Here is an 18,736-nt window from a genome sequence, read left to right as displayed (position 1 = left end):
CTGTCACTGCCACAACTGTTTCCAGTTGCCGTGAGGAAGCATATCTACTACTGCCTCTGACCACCAGGAGCTGTCATTCTGCACACAACCCACTCTTGCTGTCATACGAGTTTCTCTGACTAACCCACTGCTAAAGGTTTCAAACAAGTAAAAAGAAAGAAAAAGAAAGAAAAACAAAGAAAGCATGCAGGAGTGTTTGAGGCCTAGGCATGAGCCCACCTATAGCCCTGCTGCTGTCTTAAACTTCACAAGAGCCACAATGGATTAGTTTATGGTAGTACACCAGTATAAATAAATTCAATGTAAATAAGCCTAACGAGAGAGAGTTGTAAAGTGCATGGTGAACAAATCAACTAGTTTATATATTGGTGGTTCCATTTCTAGTCCCGTAAAGTGAAGATAAGGAATTGTTTACAATGGGTTCTCTTCCTGCTCCTGCACCATTTCCCCAGTGGTCCTTGAGGATCTATCCTCTAGTTTCTGAACATTACTCCAGTGACATCATCCATAAGCATAGCGTTCATGTCCATCGATGACCTCATCCAAGTTTGATCATTCCCCCACTGTTTGAATTGCTTCTACAGCATTTAGCAGAATTTTCCTCTAATATCAGGAAGACGGAAGTCCCATAGATCTGAAATCACATGTAGACTCAAGGGGGTAAGGAAGGCAAATTTCCCTCCATAAAGGGAAACAGTGAATTTGATGAGTTCGTACAACAATCAACAGTTGCTAATTTTTACCAGATTTTTAACACAATTCAAGCATCAATACCTACCATGGTGGGATTTGAAACTATGCCCTGGGGCGTTTGCCGGAGCTTCTGGTTTATTAGTTGTCACACTTTCACTTTGCAACCACTTCCCCTTATTGTTATTTAGCACGCCAGTCAAAATTATACAAGATGTGTCAGCAGCTTATACGTCAGCATGCGCTTCAACTAAATGGCCATGTCTGATTGTCAAACGGAACCAGCTCCTAGCAGAATCAACAGGCACTATGGTCACAGTATCACCAAAGTCAGTCCAAGGCCTCATTCATTCCACTCTATAGTCAATTTTGCACATCAGATTCAATTAGTCAGGTTGCTGTGGAGACATCAGTCCAGTGTCATCGGCGAGATTGTTCCTGCAATAATACAATGGGAGGACTGAGCATGGTTATAGTTAAAAAAGATCAATTAGTGATTACCTGTGAACAGGTGTGTGAGATAAGGAGGTCCAGTGAGCAAATAAAGGGCAGAAGGATTAGTAGCTTGAGGTTGTGATGAAAGCCATTCAGTGCATTTATGTTGTAAGTCATGATTCTTGATTGGTGTGTGTGCGCAGAGTGAGTAGTAGCCCTGAGGGGAGGTAACAGGACAAAAGATGGTAGCATTTAGTAGCAGGGCAGCGAGAAGGTTAATAAACTTCTGCTCTACACAAACACGCTGCATTAACCTAGGACACTGCACTGACCTGAGCTATTATCTCAATCCAAGTTTGCTGAATTTAGTGGTATGATGTCTGTTACTGGCCAATGATGCATTGTAGAGACCTACAAGGCTCCTGATCAAGCAACATCTTGATTTTAAAATTCTCATCCTCTTTCAAATGCTTCCTGGACCTAGCCTTTCCACAATCCTGAAATTGGCTTCTTGAGCAGCCTCAAATTTTAATTGCTCTGGTTGATGCACCTTCAGCTGCCCAGGTCACAGCTCTGGAAAAATGAGCTGTAAGATACTCCTCAAAGCCTCAGATTTTGATAGTCTGATCTCAACATGATCTAAAGCCATGGAAGGAGGTGCTTTATTTTACAGCGCTCCTACGAAGCACATTTTATGAACCCCAGGTTAAAAATGTAGTACAGAATGAACAATGCAAGCCAACGAGTCTAATAACAGAAAGAATACTTGTAGTTTCTGTATAAATGAGCGTACAGAGCAAAACCTGCAAATGGATTCCCGATGAAACGTCAACTCTCCTGCTCCGTGGTGGCTGCCTGACCTGCTGTAGTTTTCCAGCACCACACTCTTGACTCTTAATCTCCAGCAAGGTATTTGAGAAGGTTCCCCATAGTAGGCTCATTCAGAAGGTCAGGAGGAATGGGATACAGGGGAACTTAGCTGTCTAGATACAGAATTGGCTGGCCAACAGAAGACAGCGAGTGGTAGTAGCAGGAAAATATTCTGCCTGGAAGTCTGTGGTGAGTGGTGTTCCATAGGGCTCTGTCCTTGGGCCTCTACTATTTGTAATTTTTATTAATGACTTGGATGAGGGGATTGAAGGATGGGTCAGTAAGTTTGCAGATGACACAAAGGTTGGAGGTGTCGTTGACAGTATACAGAGGGCTGTTGTAGGCTGCAGTGGGACATTGACAGGATGCAGAGATGGGCTGAGAGGTGGCAGATAGAGTTCAACCTGGACAAATGCAAGGTGATGCATTTGGAAGGTCGAATTTGAAAGCTGAGTACAGGATTAAGGATAGGATTCTTGGTAAGGGGAGGAAAAGAGGGATCTTGGTGTGCAGATACATAGATCCCTTAAAATGGCCACCCAAGTGGACAGGGTTGTTAAGAAAGCATATGGTGCTTTGGCTTTCATTAACAGGGGGATTGAGTTGAAGAGTCGTGAGATCAAACTTTGGTTAGACCTCACTTGGAATACTGCGTCCAGTTCTGGTCACCCTATTTATAGGAAAGGTGTGGATGCTTTGGAGAGGGTTCAGAGGAGGTTTACCAGGATGCTGCCTGGACTGGAGGGCTTATTTTATGAAGAGGGGTTCACTGAGCTTGCACTTTTTTCATTGGAAAAAAGGAGGAGGAGAGGGAATCTAATTGAGGTATACAAGATAATGAGAGGCATAGGTAGAGTCGAGACTATTGCCCAGGGCAGAAATTACTAACACGAGGGGTCATAGTTTTAAGCTGGTTGGAGGAAAGTATAGAGGGGATGTCAGAGGCAGGTTCATTACACAGAGTTGTGAGAGCATGGAATGCATTGCCAGCTGCAGTTGTGGAAGCAAGGTCATTGGGGACATTTAAGAGACTACTGGACATGCATATGGTCACAGAAATTTGAGGGTGCATACATGAGGATCAGTGGTCGACCCAAATTCGTGGGCTGAAGGGCCTGTTCTGTGCTGTACTGGTCTATGTTCTATGTTCTATCTGCAATCCTCACTTTCTCCTTGCAACTGGAGAAGGCAAGGCTGAAATTTGCCAAACTAAATCAACTGTCATGGGACTTGGAATCATTGAAGTTTAGGACACATTTGTACAAGAAAAATCAAAATTAATCATTGTTCATCAGTATCTTATCTAGAAAGCCTGATACGCAATTCCATCCCCTTTATCCCAATTATATTAGGTGGTGTAGATTATGGACAAGAATTATGTAAACCCACAAGAGTTCAAATTTGCCATCAAATTCAGAAAAGATTTAATAATGTTAGAACAATCATTGTTGGATACACCCAAATTAGTTGCAATTTCTACTCTGACTTTCAAAGACTAAGTAGTAAAATGGTACTGGTGCCTTCGATTCTGAAGCCTCATAACAAAATACATCAATGTTCTCAGTTGAATACTTTGAGGCTTGAAGGTCACCCCTCAAAAGCTGAAAAGCTAACTGGACTAAGTAACCCCTTAATATAAGCAAAAATTGTGAAGAGCCATAAGTTTAAAAAATACACTTTCCAGCCTGATGCAGACTTAATTAGATGAGTGATCACCGGAAAAGCAGTTATTACCAATTCACCAAGTGATGCAGCAGATGTGATGGACTGAATGGTCTACTTCTGCTCCCAAATCTCAACAATAAGGTTTCTAAAGAGATAAGTAGTATAGAATCAATTGAAAACTGATGAATTATTCGGACAAGGAAACTAGCTTTAGTCAAACTAAAGCAGCAACGACAGATTTCTGTGATGTAGCAGCAAAGGCAAAGGTAGTTAATACTACAGAAAATTAGGTGCTGAGGCAGGCAGAAATTTAACATGTAAACAAAATCTAGTTACCAGCAGTTCTCAAGTGGTTACAAATTACAAATTTTGTTCGGAGCAAGCAGATTAAGTTCAGCAGTAAGCAATAATCTGTGTATGTTAATACAGCATTTAGTCCAATCAATTTCCAGAATGAATTTATTATAATTACAATTCCACCTCCTTGATTCATTTCATTTTCTCACTGTGAAAACCATGAATATCTACTGAACTCACTTATGAAACAATGCAATCAATTTAAACTTTGACAAAGTCCTTACAAAATGTAAACCACAATGCAGATATTTTACACAATGTGGACACAACAAAGTTAGTAATTTCTTTTAGTCAAATCAACAAAAACATTCAATATAAACATCTAGAGTTCATTTATTCTTACATGATCTAAGCAATTTATTCAGTACATTTACAATGAATAAAATGCAATGAAATTTGTGGTAAGAAAGTTATATATACAAAGTACATTTCTCCATTTGTATCTACAGCAGAATTTTGTGCAACAACCCATGTTAGAGTGTATTAAAAATACATTGTTAATCTAAAAACAATATATGTACATGTAGCTTACAGGTCATCTGACAACTGCAATGCACAAATCTGCACTGATTTAAACAATCAATAAAATAAAGATTTGATTTAAATAGTTGGCCCTGTTCATTAGTTTGTGCACATTCGTGGTCTCTTTTCCATGCAAAATCTGTATCATAAACATTAAAGGTACACAATGCCATTATATCAAACTGTGTTGTGCTTGCCATCAGAGTATTTTGGTTTGCTGATTGGTACTCCAATTAATTTTGGGCAGTCACATAACCCCTTTGCAATTTGGTCACAGTTCATCATTAGATCATAGTTGATTTTTTCAGTCACAACACTATCTTGCTTATAGTCAGGATGATCAGAAACAAACTTCCTCAACCAACACGCTGCAGTCATCAGTTCGCCTGCAAAAAAGTAAACCAAACAATTTCAGTGCAAGTATGGATTTTTTATCCTTTGAACCATGAGAGATGTACGAAGATAGCAACATAATGAAAAGTGTCACTGGACACTTAAATCTAGCTAATCTGGGGACCTGGTTTCTAATTCTAGCATGGCAGCTTGTGAAAATTCAATTCCAATAATAATTCCACACAAAAAAGCTAGTGTCAGAAATGACAGCCATAAAAATTAGTGATTTTTGCAAAAACCCAACTGCATCATGAATATCCTTTAGGGATGGAAATTTGCCAGCTTTACCTAGTCTGGTCGAGATGAGTCTCCAGACCTCTAGCAATGTGGTTGACATACAAGTGCCCTATCAAAGGCCTAGTACGCTACTCAGTCCAGGGACAATTAGGGGCAGACAACAAATGTTGGCTTTGCCAGAGCCACCCCACATACCACAAATTTTCAGAAATTAGGTTTCACTTTCTCATAATTGATGACTTTTTTAAAGAAGCAATTCTCTTCAGATTTCCTCTTTCTCCCTGCCCTCCCAATACCCCTACAGTTTGGAGACAACCACACATCCCCCAACTCCACAAATATGCCAGTCTAAATTCACATACAAGGCTTTGCTGTAATGGAAGAACAGCACAAATATAATGCAAAAACTGAAAAAAAAAGACCACATGGATGGATGAGGTGGCCTTACATACCAGGTGCTTGAGAGTCAAAATAATTCATATCAAACTTTGATGTATGATTCCATCATGGTCTATCATTTACTGTATCTTTTCAAGTGTTGATGTTGATACAGAAATACCTTAAAAGTGGCACTTCAATGTACCTTAAATGTTTCCTTCCACCTCCCCCCACCCTGCCACTTATAATAAATGAACAGAATTAAAATTGAATTTGCTCAAGAAGCCAATAGAGTGCAAATATTTTTCAATTACAATAGAATAGCCAAAAAAACAAGTGCTATAAACTCAACAAGCATAAAATGTACAGATAAATATAATTAGACCTTTTTGTGCTGACCTCAATTCCAGTTACAGTACACCAATACATTAAGCAAAATGTTACATTATAAAAGTTAAAACTTCACCTGAAGCTCGCTTTCTGATGAGTTTGAGGTAGTTTAAAATGCTGCACCGTGTATCCACATCTACTTCCATGTTTTCAAGGTAACTGTTTATAATTGGAATTAAACCTGGAAAAACTCCTTCCTGCAAACCAAAATCAGAATTGGGAAAGTCTCATGAATCTCAGCATTTCATCAAATTACAAATTGAACTGTGAAGAGTCTGCATTCCAAAGATGCCATATAAAAGCAAATTTCTTTAATAAAAGTGAACTTTTCAGTTATATTTGGCATGTTAATGGAAGTGTTTGTAATGCCCGCATCAACAATTTACACAGCCTATATCCATTGATGAACATCACTATGATTAGATAGGTGGAAAATAAAGAGCCTTGCTTGGTTATATACAACTATTTACTTAGGTTACAGATGATTGATACCTTAATTTAATTTTTATTGTTGCCTCACATCCTATGATACTTTTTTTACAAAATAAAAACCTCTGCCTTGAAAGTTTCAATTATCTACTATCCATGGTGTGGAAAGAGTTCAAAGTTTCTGCTTCTGTAGAATCTAGTGTGCTTCCCAATTGCACAAACAAAATGCTCTAATATTGTTATTGTCATGTTGTTTTTGTAATTATCCAATCAAATTCATTTAACGTTATGAAGCTAAATTAAAACTTCCTTTACTAAAGAATACAAGTTATTCAAATTGTTCTCAAATTTAACAGAAGCTCCTGCATCATTTCAGTGAATCTGTAGCACATTCCCTCGAACATATCCTTCTTGAGATGCAGTATCCAAACTGAGAAATGTTTTTTTGAAATTCTTTTAACTACTTATTTAATACCCCATGGTGGAAACCATAAGGTGTTGAGGGTTTAGCTAATTTGATTCTGCTTCTTCGTCACTTACCACTCATTGAATCCAGAAAATTCCTCAAATTAGTGATTAGTCTCATTTATCACTAGTATTTTATCACATTCCCTCTTAAAAACAAAGTACTTGTGTAATAAACATGGGGTTTAGTTCCCTGACACATTTACAGCTTTGTGTTTCTAGAGCAAAGCTTTATTCACTATGATGTCTAAGCTTCAGGAAGTTTACCCCAGTCATGGCTGTTTGGAAATTGCTACAAGACATGACCTTTGCTATCATGGATCTTTTCTTTCTTGATTAAACTGCTTCTGGCCCACCTTTCTCTGCACTGTAAACAACACAGCTAAAACCTTAGTAATAGTGGGCAGCACAGTGGCTCAGTGGTTGGCACTGCTGCCTCAATGCCAGGGACCCAGGTTCGATTTCAGCCTTGGGTGATTGCCTGTGTGGAGTTTGCACATTTTCCCTGTGTCGTCATGGATTTCCTCTGGATGCTCTGGTTTCCTGCCGGAGTCCAAAAATATGCAGGTCAGGTGAGTTGGCCATGCTAAATTGTCCATATAGTGTTAGGTGCATTAGTCAGGGGTAAATGTAGGGGAATGGGTCTGGGTGGGTTACTCTTTGGAGGTCAGTGTGGAGCCAAATGGTCTGCTTCCAAAAACTTTAGGGAATCTAATCTAATCTATTAACTTTCCTGGTGGGTTGCTAATTGTTTAGTTTTATCACATGACTTGTTAATGTATTGAATAAAAACAAGTCAAATCTTCCAAGAACTAAAAATTTAATTGATTTTACAGTCTATTTTCTCAAATGACAATATTGTAAACAATCGTAATAATTACATTATCAATCAATAGAGTATCATGTGCTTTCAATTAATGAACCCGTATCTTTACCATCATATACTCCTTGACTTATTTTTTCCTCAGATTAACTAGAATTTTGTTGGCATTTATGAAGTTATCACCTTTAATTTAATAATCTTCTTCTGAAATGTAATGATGGTTAATCAATTGTACAAATAAATATTTTATACTTGAGTTTAGGATTGTAATTGGTTTGCATTAAATAGGTTTTAATGCCTTTAACATTTCTGCAGTTACTTTAGTTCAATTTGCGCAGCCTAATCTTCACCTCATTGAAGTGAGCCTTACTTAAATTTTAGAACATTAAGCTTAAAAATCCTATCATGTTATGACCACTATACACTAGATTCTCTCCTACTTTCATATTAATTATTCCCAGCTCATTAGTAAATCTAGAATACCCTGGTTCAAAATATTCTGGATACATTCTAGAATGTTATGGGCTTCATGACCTTAATGTGTTTTCATTTTCTAGTCAGTACAAATTAAAATATTTAACAACTGCTTTTGCCATTTCAACAATCTTCTCTAAGCTCCATATTTAAAAACATTATTTCAACATTGAGCTATGGAGCTCCTGGCAGCAGTAATGTTATGGACCAGGCCAGACACCCTCAGAACATTTCAAGAAAGTAGCCCAAGACCCTAACTTTGGTAGTTGTTTAAGCAGGTGCAACACAGATGTTCCGGGAGGGATGCAGCTGGTCAAACTATATAGTTTTAAACAAAACAATTTATTTACAAGATTACCGAATGAAACAAAAAAAGAAAATACAATACAACATTACTTAACCTATCCAGAAACCCAACAGATCATACAAGTTAAGAATGCTATTCCCAATACTTGCAACAAATCTCTGTAAACACCCATGGCACAAATGGCAAAGTCAAACAGAGTCTTACAGGAGAGGAGACAGACCCAGAGATAGAGTCAGCATGGACTTGCTTCTTTGGGTCCAGTAGCTTCACACCACTATTGTTAAAAACCAAACCAGAGAAAAGCTGAGCTGGGAGAACTGGCCATTATTTTCCTTGTATAAGTATTTTTTTAAAAACTTAAACCTTTTGCCTGAGGTAGTATCTGTTAGCTATAATCATACTGGCCCTAAAACCCTTCAACCCCAGAGTTTTGAGTCTGAGTCTCTCTCTTTTACAGCCTCTCAAAAAAGAAGCCAAGGACAGCATAATTTTGTTAAAGAAGCAGCTTTGACACAATAACTTCCAATGCTCTGCACTCCATGGAAGTTTTTAAATCTCCAGTATTCCTATTTCCTGCACACCTTTAAAAATCCATTCAATTAGTGTCACATACCATATTATTTTAACATTTGTCACTCCACCTATTCAGTCCTATTCAAACTGATTTTCGGCCACAGAGTTGCTACATCATAGCGTTGAATGTTTCATTCTAAGGACATGAAGAATTCAGCAGAGAAAAAAATTCACTACATGGCGACAGTGACCCAAATGGTTAGCACTGCTGTCCCACAGTGCTGGGTTCAGTTCCAGCCTTGGGTGACTGTGTTGAGTTTGCACGTTCTCCCAGTGCCTGCGTGGATTTCCTGTGGGTGCTCCGGTTTCCTCCCACAATCCAAAAGAAGTGGAAGTTAGGTGAATTAGCCATGCTAAATTGTCCCAGAGTGTTCAGGGATGTATAGGTTAGGTGCATGAGTCAGGGGTCAGTGTAGGGGAATGGGTCTGGGTGTGTTACTCTTCAGAGGGTCAGTGTGCACTTGTTGGGCCGAAGGGCCTTTTCCACACAGTAGGAATTCTATGACTCCTGAAAGCAGCTTGTTCACACTACACAAACCTAATTCTGAAAAATATATCATTTTCTCAATTGAAGCAGCTGAATCTCTGTGCCCATTCAGTGGTACTATATTTGTGTGCATGTACAAAGTCCAGAGTTTGGTCAGAGAATGGGAATTATGATGAGTGATGCTCCTTTCTGAGACTATGTTTATCTACATTCTAAAATAAAAATGTAGTACTTTTGCTTTACTAGAAATCTCAAAGCACAGTCAAGGATGTTTTACAAACAATTAAGTAGTAACAGTAGAAACAGCACTAAAAATATCAAGTGATAGATTGCGAAGTACTCCTGTGTTCTGTGAATGTAATTCAATGCAGTTGACTCTCCACTGTCCTCAAAAGCTTAGCGAGCCTAGTCCTATCACAATTTTTTTCCTTTTTGAGATTTTCTAAAGAGGACCAAAACTGGACTGATCAGCTAACACTGAACTAAGCACCAGAAACACCCACAGCAAAAACAGCCCTGTCGATTCTGCAAAGTGCTCCTTACTAATATCTGGGGTCTAGTGCCAAAATTGGGAGAATTGTCTCAGACTAGACAAAACAGCAGCCTGACTGTCATACTCTCAAAATTAAACCTTCCAGCCAATGTCCCAGACACCATCCTAGGAAATGTCCTTTCCTACTGGCAGGGCAGACTCAGCAGAGGTGGTGGCACAGTGGCAAACAAAAACAAACAAACAGTCAAGAGGCAGTTGCCCTGGGGAAATCATCCACATTGACTCCATGTGGTCTCAAGCCATTAGGGGAGACATGGGGAAGGAACCCTCCGGTCTTGTACCATCCTCCTTTTGCTGGTCACAATACAAGACGAAGCACAGTATTTGATATTGAGGATATCGGAGGGTGGCAAGGGTGCAGAATGAAATATTCCCAACCAAAGTACAATGTCCATCATCAAGAGGCTCAGCAGCAGCACTATAGATCACATTGGCTGGGTCTTAAAAGAACAAGTTGCTAGACTGGGTCTGCAGCAGGTGATGAGGGAACCAATAAGAGGGAAACATACATTTGACCTCATCTTTACCAATCTGCCTGCCGCAGACATATCTGTCCATGACTGTATTGGCAAGAACAACAACTGTACAGTCCTCGGAGACAAAGCTCTAACTTCATACTAATAATACCTTACAATGCGTTGCATGGCATGATTACTACGCTAAATGGGACAGACTTCAAACAGATCTAGCAACTCAAGACTGTGCCTCCATGAAGCACAGTGGATTATGAGCAGCAAGTGTACTCCAACACAATCTGCAACTTCATGACCCAGCATATCTTCAACTCTATTATTACCATTAAACCAGAGAATCAAACCTGGTTCAAAAAAAGTGCAGGAGGGCATTCCAGGAGCATTATCAGGCACACCAAAAAAAGAAGGTCCATAATAGGAGTGCTTGCATGTCAAAACAGCAGAAGTATAGTGACAGGCAGAACTAAGTAATCTGACAACTGACAGATCAGATCTAAACTCTGCAGTCCTGCTCTATCCAATCGTGAATAATGGTGGACAAACAAAACTCCCTGGAGGAGGAAGGCATACCACAAATATCTCTATCCTCAATAATGGGAGAGTCCAGCAAATCAATGCAAAAGGCAAGTTGCGAATGCTTCAGCAAATTTTCAGTCAGAAGATGTAAGTGGATGATCCAACTTGCTCTTGCAACCCAACGTGCCCCCCCCCCCCCCCCCACCCCCCACCGAGGTCCCCAGCATCTCACATGCCAATCTTTTACCGATTCCATTCACTTCATACCATATCAAGATATGGATGGAGGATTAGGTAATAGAGGCTATGGCCCTGACAATATTCTATAACCGTACCGAAGACTTGTGCTCCATAACCTGTATAACCCTACCAGAGCTGTTCCAGTAAAATTTAAAGACTGTCACCAACCTGAAATTGTAGAAAATTGCCCAGGTATATCTTGCACACAGAAAGCATAACAAATCCAACCCAGCCAATTACTGCTCCAGTCTACTCTCAATGATGGAAAGTATTTTTAAACAGTGCTATCAAGCAACAGCTGCTCATTGACACCAGTTTGGGTTCCACCAGGGCCACTCAGCTTCTGACCTCATCAATACATACCTTGATTCAAACATGGACAAAAGAGCTAGCTTCCAGAAGTGAGCTAAGAGTGACAGCCCTTGACCAAGGTCGCATTAGACCTAGTGTGGCAGTAAGGAACCTAAGCAAAACTGGAGTCAACTCTTTGCTGACTGGAGTCACCTGGCACACTGGAAGATGATTGTGGTCGTTGGAAGTCTGTCAGCTCAGCTCCAGGAAATCAATGCAGGAGTTCCTAAAAGCAGTGTATAAGGCCTAACCATCTTCAACAAGACATGGATAATAGCTAGGACTTGGGCTGAAAAGTGGCACATGGAAACAAAAAGCTCCAATAAAGAGATAATATAACCATTGCCCCTTGACACTCACTGGCATTATGATCACGGAATCTACCACTAAAATCAACATCCTGACAGTTACCGTTGACCAGGAACTGAACTGATCTTGTTACATTAACAGTGGCCACAAGTGCAGGTCGGAGGCTAGGAATCTTACAGTGATTAACTCACCTCCTGACTCCTCAAAGTCTAGATCATAGTGGTGCTGGAAAAGCACAGCAGGTCAGGCAGCATCTGAGGAGCAAGAAAAATCGACGTTTCGGGCAAAAGCCCTTCATCAGGAATAGAGGAAAGGATTTTAACCCTCCTGACTTCCCAAAGTCTGTCAACCATCTACAAGGCACAAGTTAGGAGTGTGATAGAATACTGCCTAGATGAATGTAGTTCCAACAGGACTCAAACATAACATCCAGGTCAGTGCAACTTGCTCAATTATTTCTGGATGTGGCACATGTCACTCTACCATTCTGTATGCAGTGCTGCTACTGACAATCTACAAGTTGCACTGCAAAACTTCACTGAAGATCCTTGGACTGGATCTTCCAGAACTATGACCACTTCCACCTAGAAGAACAATGGCAACAAATACATGGGAACACCAGCACCAGCAAACTCCCCTCAAAAAGGTGCTCAACATCCTGACTTGAAAATATATTGCTGTTCTTTCACGATCACTGTTTCAAAATCCTGGAATACCCATCCGACAGCATCTTGGTTCTACCTACAGCACAAGGACTGCTGTGGTTCAATAAGGCACTTTATCACCACTTCAAGGGTAATTAGGGATAGACAACAAATTCTGCCTTAGTCTGCAAAGACCATATTCCACAAGTAAATAATTTTTTAAAAAAAACTTTCACATACAAGTAGTGTGAAGTAAGAACCACGCACAGATTCAAGCCTTACCACTTATCAAATAGATAAGAGAAGATTGGCAGGTGGAGAAATCAACCAATTACCTCAGTTTTGAAAAAAAAACTAACAAGCGAGACCCAACCAGTCTGGATTCTGAAGCATAAAGCTAAAGCTAGTTTTAAATTACATTCTGAATGGCAACATTTCTGCAAATCGTAACAGACTAATGCAAGGAGCATTTACACCTACCTTTCCATTAATAATGGTATCTATGCTCATTAATGCATATTCTTCCGAATCCAAATCAATCCCATTTTGTGTACAAGCACAGCCATCGACAACTGGGTTGCCAGCTAGGGTGACAGAGCCACAGAATTAGGAAAATACACACCCAATTAACCTTAACTTGAAAAATAAATGTAGCTTTATAGCAGATTTCAACACAAGTTCAAGTATTGTTGAAACTGAAGGAAACAAAACAATGTATCAGTTAGGCAGGCAGCAACACAATTCCATGTTTTAGGTTTACAATTTACTTGTAATGCTTTTCCTTAGAATCCTATACGCTGCAAATTACATGCAATGGAGATATGAATCACACAGTATGTTAGTCAGGTGAACTATTTCAGAGTATCTAACTTCTCAAATTCATTTTGCTTTGCTTCTTTAAACTCAGTACAAGAAAGTTGTTTGTTTATGTGTAATCAATTCATAACATTAGGCATTTCAGACAAAATAAAAGATGAAATTTTACAATTACATTTTCTCTAATGGTATAGGTGTACAGTCAGTTCTGCTATAACATGGTAATTCTGTTCTCATACAATCTCATGTTAAGGAAACCGCGTAGTAGCGGCACCATTTAAACTAATGGGACCAGAACCACGTCATAACCAATACACGCTTTAAAAGCTTGCACTTTAGAGACGGTGCCCACAATTCGTCAATCGCATTATAGCGAATTTGCATTAACAAAACGCACATTATAGCAGAATGACCTATATAGCATCATCTCATAATATTGTTAAAAACAACAATGGGATTCACAGGTGGAATTTTTACCAGGCTTATTGATGTGCTGCCTTCAAATTTTAGCCAACAGATGTATGAAATAAATGAACCAAATTCTAACTCAGTTCTGAAGTTTCACCATACTGGACTTGAAACGTTGTTTCTTTCACCACAGATGCTGCTAGACCTGAGTTTCTAAAGTGTTCGGTGTTTGTTTCAGATTTCCAGCGTCCATACTATTTCCCTTTTATTAGGGGCACTAATCTGACTTTCATAATGTGCAAATAACTTACTTTTAGATAGTACATTGCAATAGACTTTAAAATAATTCAGGTGACTTCTAGAATGTATTACACTACTGACTGAAACACATCAAGATTCTCAGCACTTACCTTTATAAATATCTTTCCTGAAGTAGAACATCCCTTGGCGTACGGCATCACGCTTTTGAGCCACAATTAAGTTCTCATCCACCTAGGCCAATACAAAATGTTTAAGATTTTAACATTTAGTTACCAGTTTAAATCAAATTCTGATTTCAAAGTGCTCTGACAGAGTTGAATGCACCCCCCCCATTCAAATTATCAAGCTAATTTCAAAATTGTAGTCACCTTTGAAAGTTCTGTACTTGCCACTATCTTCACTACATGTTCCATACCAATAACTTCATACAGATGAACAAAAACAAAACCTGCTAGAATGGTGGACAAGACACAAAAGCTTGAATTTCACAAGGCAAAACTACCAAAACTGAAAGAAGAAAAAAGGAGACAAGCAAATTAGCTGGTCCAGAATGATTGGATGCTAACACTTTTGTTGCATCTCCTACAAAAAAGCTCATTGAACAGAACATGCAGCATAAAACTTGTGTTCAATTAAAAAGGTTCTGTAGCGTTGTTAATTTTCCAACATTGCTTCCCCAAAACTAGCCAAAGCTTCGCAAATTTTTAAGAGCGAAAGAATTTTTGTACTATTGTACACCTAATGTAAACAGTTGTACAGCCACAAAATTGGCCACACCCAATATCAAATTAATCACTAGTTTTCCTAGTTGCGCCTGATTGTAGGTCTTAAACACTTAGTGGGTGCAAGTACAAACTTTCAAATACTTTTATCTACATATCAGTGAATCTGGTACATGGCTCTGGGTAACAGGGCTTCTCAAAATGGAGGTCAGGATTCTACGTGGCGATGCGAGCTTAGAGACAGCAATAGCTACCATGAAACTCCAACAGAGCTCTAACAACTCTGCTCTCATTTTAAACATGGAAAAGTGCAAGGCAATCCATTTTGATCAGAAGGAATAAAAAAAAGATTATCTAACTGGAGAGAAACTTCAGTATGCTTTGGTGCAGAAGAATCTGGATGGCTTCATACATGAATCGTAGAAAACTAGTGTGCAAATCCAGGCGGTAATAAAGGAAGTCAAATGGAATTTTGGCATTTATTGCTGAACGAAAAGTATTAAAAATAGGAAAGTGTTGTTGCAAATGCACAAGGCATTAGAACTTTGGTCCCCTCATGCAGAGATGCAGCTGATTTGAAAGCATTTCAGAGGAGACTCATGTGATTGATTCCAGACAGCAAAGTTTAGTTGAAGCCATGATGAGATTATAGAGGAGAAAGTGAGGACTGCAGATGCTGGAGATCAGAGCTGAAAATGTGTTGCTGGAAAAGCGCAGCAGGTCAGGCAGCATCCAAGGAACAGGAGAATCGACGTTTCTTTTGTGTCTGCATGAGAAAATGTCAGCTATCAAGTCATTTGAATTCTTACTTGCGGCAATGATCCTCATATCGTTGATTTGGGGCATGGGAACTTAGGGACAACAGTGGAACATTCAGCTTTGCAAGCCTCTTCTATTATTCATTCAGAAGATATGATTTCTAATCCAATCCCATATATCCACCTTAAAAATTACCAATAGACTCATTTGTTGCTAGCTAAAAAGAATGTACCAAAATATTACCACATTTAACAGTCATAGTGTTTCTTAGATTTCCTCCTGAGAAGTATGGCTACATTTTAAATAAAGTCCACAAAAGAATTAGATTTCAATCTGCAGTTCCCATTAACATCATATATAAAAAAAGAAATCAATTCACTTCAGTTAAATTCCAAGGATTGCACCCAGAGGCTGTGTTAAAGCAAAATACTGCAATGACAGACACCTAAAATCAAAACGCTCATGTGTTGATCTGAAACATTAATTTGTTTTGTTTTCTTTCCAGAAATGCTACTCCGTGCTGAGTATTTCCAGCATTTTCTGTTCATAATTCAGGTCATGTCTCATCTTTCCTCAGAAGCAAGCTTTGGAGTTCTGATATCATTCTAATAGATTTCTGCTGGCTTCTTCCAAGCCAAGATATCTCTCCCAAATATCCAGATGGAAGCATTGCTCTAAGTATGGTCTAAACAGGCCTTTGAATTACTTTATTGACATCTAACCTTTTGTAATTCTTTCATGAATAAAGACCACCATTATATTTGATATTTTATTTTCACAATCTATGACATTTTAATGATGGCTAGACGCAAAGAGTACCCTCCATCATATTGTGTAGCATTACCTTCTTAATAAATGGGACAGACTTGGAACATATTGAGTAACTCAAAACAGAGCACCCATGGTGTTGTGACCCCATCAGTTACAGTACAATTCAAGTACACAATCTGCCATCTCATAGTCCATCATATCCCCAAATTTACCATTATCGAGCAGAGAGATCAATCTTGATTCAAAGAAGACTGTTGTAGCAAGGCATGCCAAAAGCATCATTAGGCATATTTAAACATGGAGGTATATCCTGAAGCAGCTATAATACAGGTCTACTTGCATATCAAACAGTGGAAGTCGTATGCAATAGGTAGAGCTAACCAATCCCACAATCAATAAATATCCCCACCTTCAATGATGGGGAACCCAGCACGAGGATATATAGAGCCAAAGATCGGCATCCATCTTCAGCCAGACATTGAGTTGATGATCCATCTCTGCCTCCTTGAGGAGGTTGCCAGCCTTACAGATGGCAGTCTTCAACTACGTCAATTCACTCCAGATATGGCTGAAGACTACTACAAAAGCCATTGGTCCTAGAAACACTGCAGAAAATTGTACTGAATCCTTGGTCCAGAACTTAAGTGCACCCAAGCCAAACGGTTTCAGTATAGCCACAATACTGGCATCTACTTGACAATGGAAAACTGCCCATGTACACAAGTAGTAGGATAAAGGCAATTTTGCCAATTACTGCCCCAATCTACTCTTAATCAAAGAGGGAGATGAGAGAGGATCAGTGTTATCAAGTGACACTTGCACAGAAATAAACTGCTTATTGACACAGAAGCTCATGCCCTCATTACAGCCTTGTTCCAAACATGAACAAAACAGCTGAACTCTTGAGCAAAAGTCACACTGCCCCTTTAAAGCTATATTGAATTTTGTATCATCGGAAGGAACCCTAGCAAAACCGAAAATCAAAATATACATTGATTGGAGTCATACCTAGCACAAAAGGTAGGATATTGTTGTTGTGATCAATCATTTCAGCCCTAGGACATCTTTGCAGAGCTCCTCAAGGTGGTGTCCTATACTCATTTACAGCTGTTTCAATGATGTTCCCTCCACCATAAGGACCAAATTGGTGAAATTTACTGATTGCATAACGTTCAACAGCATTGTGACTGCTCAAATACTAAAGCAGTCCATGTCCTTGACAACAAAGTATGAGTTGGGGTAAGTAACAAGTTAAATCCACACTACAAACACTAGCCAATGCCTAATCTTCAATAAGAGAAAAGCTAACCATTACTGCTTGGCATTCAATGGGATTACCATCACTGAATCCATCTGTATCAACATCCTTTTGGGGGGGGGGGGTGTCTCATTCAACAGAAACAACTTGACACGGCATATAAATACCGTGATTCCAAGAGAAAGTCAGAGGCTAGGCTCCCAAACCTGTCCATCTACCAGGTATAAGTCAGGATGGATGCAGTTGCCAAGAATACTCAAAGTAGACAATAAACAGGGCAAAAAGCAAAGCCTGTTTAGCACCCATCCACCATCCTCACAGTGCAGAGTTGCAGGAGTGGGTACCATTTACAAAATGTACTACACTTACACACACAAAGGCTTCTTCTGAAGGTGTAGCCTCTATCACCTGTGGGGTTAGAAATTCAATGGGATCAGATGCACAGCTCAAAAATGCATCTCACCACCACCTCCCCCAGAACAATTAAGGAAGGGTAACAAAATGCTGGTCTAGTCAGCAACACCCACGTGCCATGAACAAAAAAAAATCTGATCTTCAGCCACTGAGCTAATTTCCAAATCAAGTCAGCAATTTGCCCATGAGCTTAGACTTCTGCAACAGATTCTTAATAGAGAGAGGGAGGAATTTCATAAGCAGAAGCGAAATATCAATCTGTCCCTCATTGTATGATTAAAGAAACAGGTGATCAGCTATAAAAGATCAACACAGTTTCAATCCTGAGTGTGGTAACAAGGACCTCAGTGTCCCTTCAGGAGGGCAAAAATGAATTTTTGTTCAAAGTCCTTTTTTTTAAAAAAAGGGATGTTCAACTAACCAAAACTACAAAATTAAAAACAAAATTACCAAGGAGTAAAAAAAAACTTCAAATAGGGAGTAGACACTGATGTTACTTTTTGACACATCCAATGTTTACATTAGATGAGGCCACCTGTCCTGTTTAAAAGTAGATACTAGGGGTTCAAAAAAAGGAGAGCTAGATATTACAATGAAAGTCCATGAATATCTTTTCTGACTGTTTCAAACTCTTGTCCTGCAGAAAACACCAGATTCCTGAACAGCAAGGCTTGAACGTCATAGTTAACATATTTGTTGAACCTAAATTAGCAACTATTTAGTTAACAGACGGCTATGACAGATGT

At 39.2% G+C, this 18,736-nt stretch overlaps 1 protein-coding gene across 2 annotated transcripts in view; it reads right to left on the bottom strand.

The window, feature by feature from the left end:
* Positions 1 to 4,101: 4,101 nt before the first annotated feature.
* Positions 4,102 to 18,736, bottom strand: part of gclc (glutamate-cysteine ligase, catalytic subunit) — a 71,226-nt gene continuing 56,591 nt past the window's right edge. For both annotated transcript variants that reach the window (XM_072560314.1, XM_072560303.1), the window contains 4 exons: positions 14,216 to 14,297; positions 13,062 to 13,165; positions 6,014 to 6,134; positions 4,102 to 4,925 (listed from right to left, as the gene is read on the bottom strand). In XM_072560314.1, coding sequence (XP_072416415.1) covers positions 4,717 to 4,925; positions 6,014 to 6,134; positions 13,062 to 13,165; positions 14,216 to 14,297 — 516 coding nt within the window. In that variant the 3' untranslated portion in view covers positions 4,102 to 4,716. The remainder of the gene's footprint in view (positions 4,926 to 6,013; positions 6,135 to 13,061; positions 13,166 to 14,215; positions 14,298 to 18,736) is intronic.

The sequence above is a fragment of the Chiloscyllium punctatum genome, chromosome 3 (genome assembly GCF_047496795.1).
Source record: "Chiloscyllium punctatum isolate Juve2018m chromosome 3, sChiPun1.3, whole genome shotgun sequence".
Taxonomy (NCBI): domain Eukaryota; kingdom Metazoa; phylum Chordata; class Chondrichthyes; order Orectolobiformes; family Hemiscylliidae; genus Chiloscyllium; species Chiloscyllium punctatum.
Note: the sequence above shows the minus strand (reverse complement) of the source record. Positions and strands in the feature narration are given on the sequence as shown.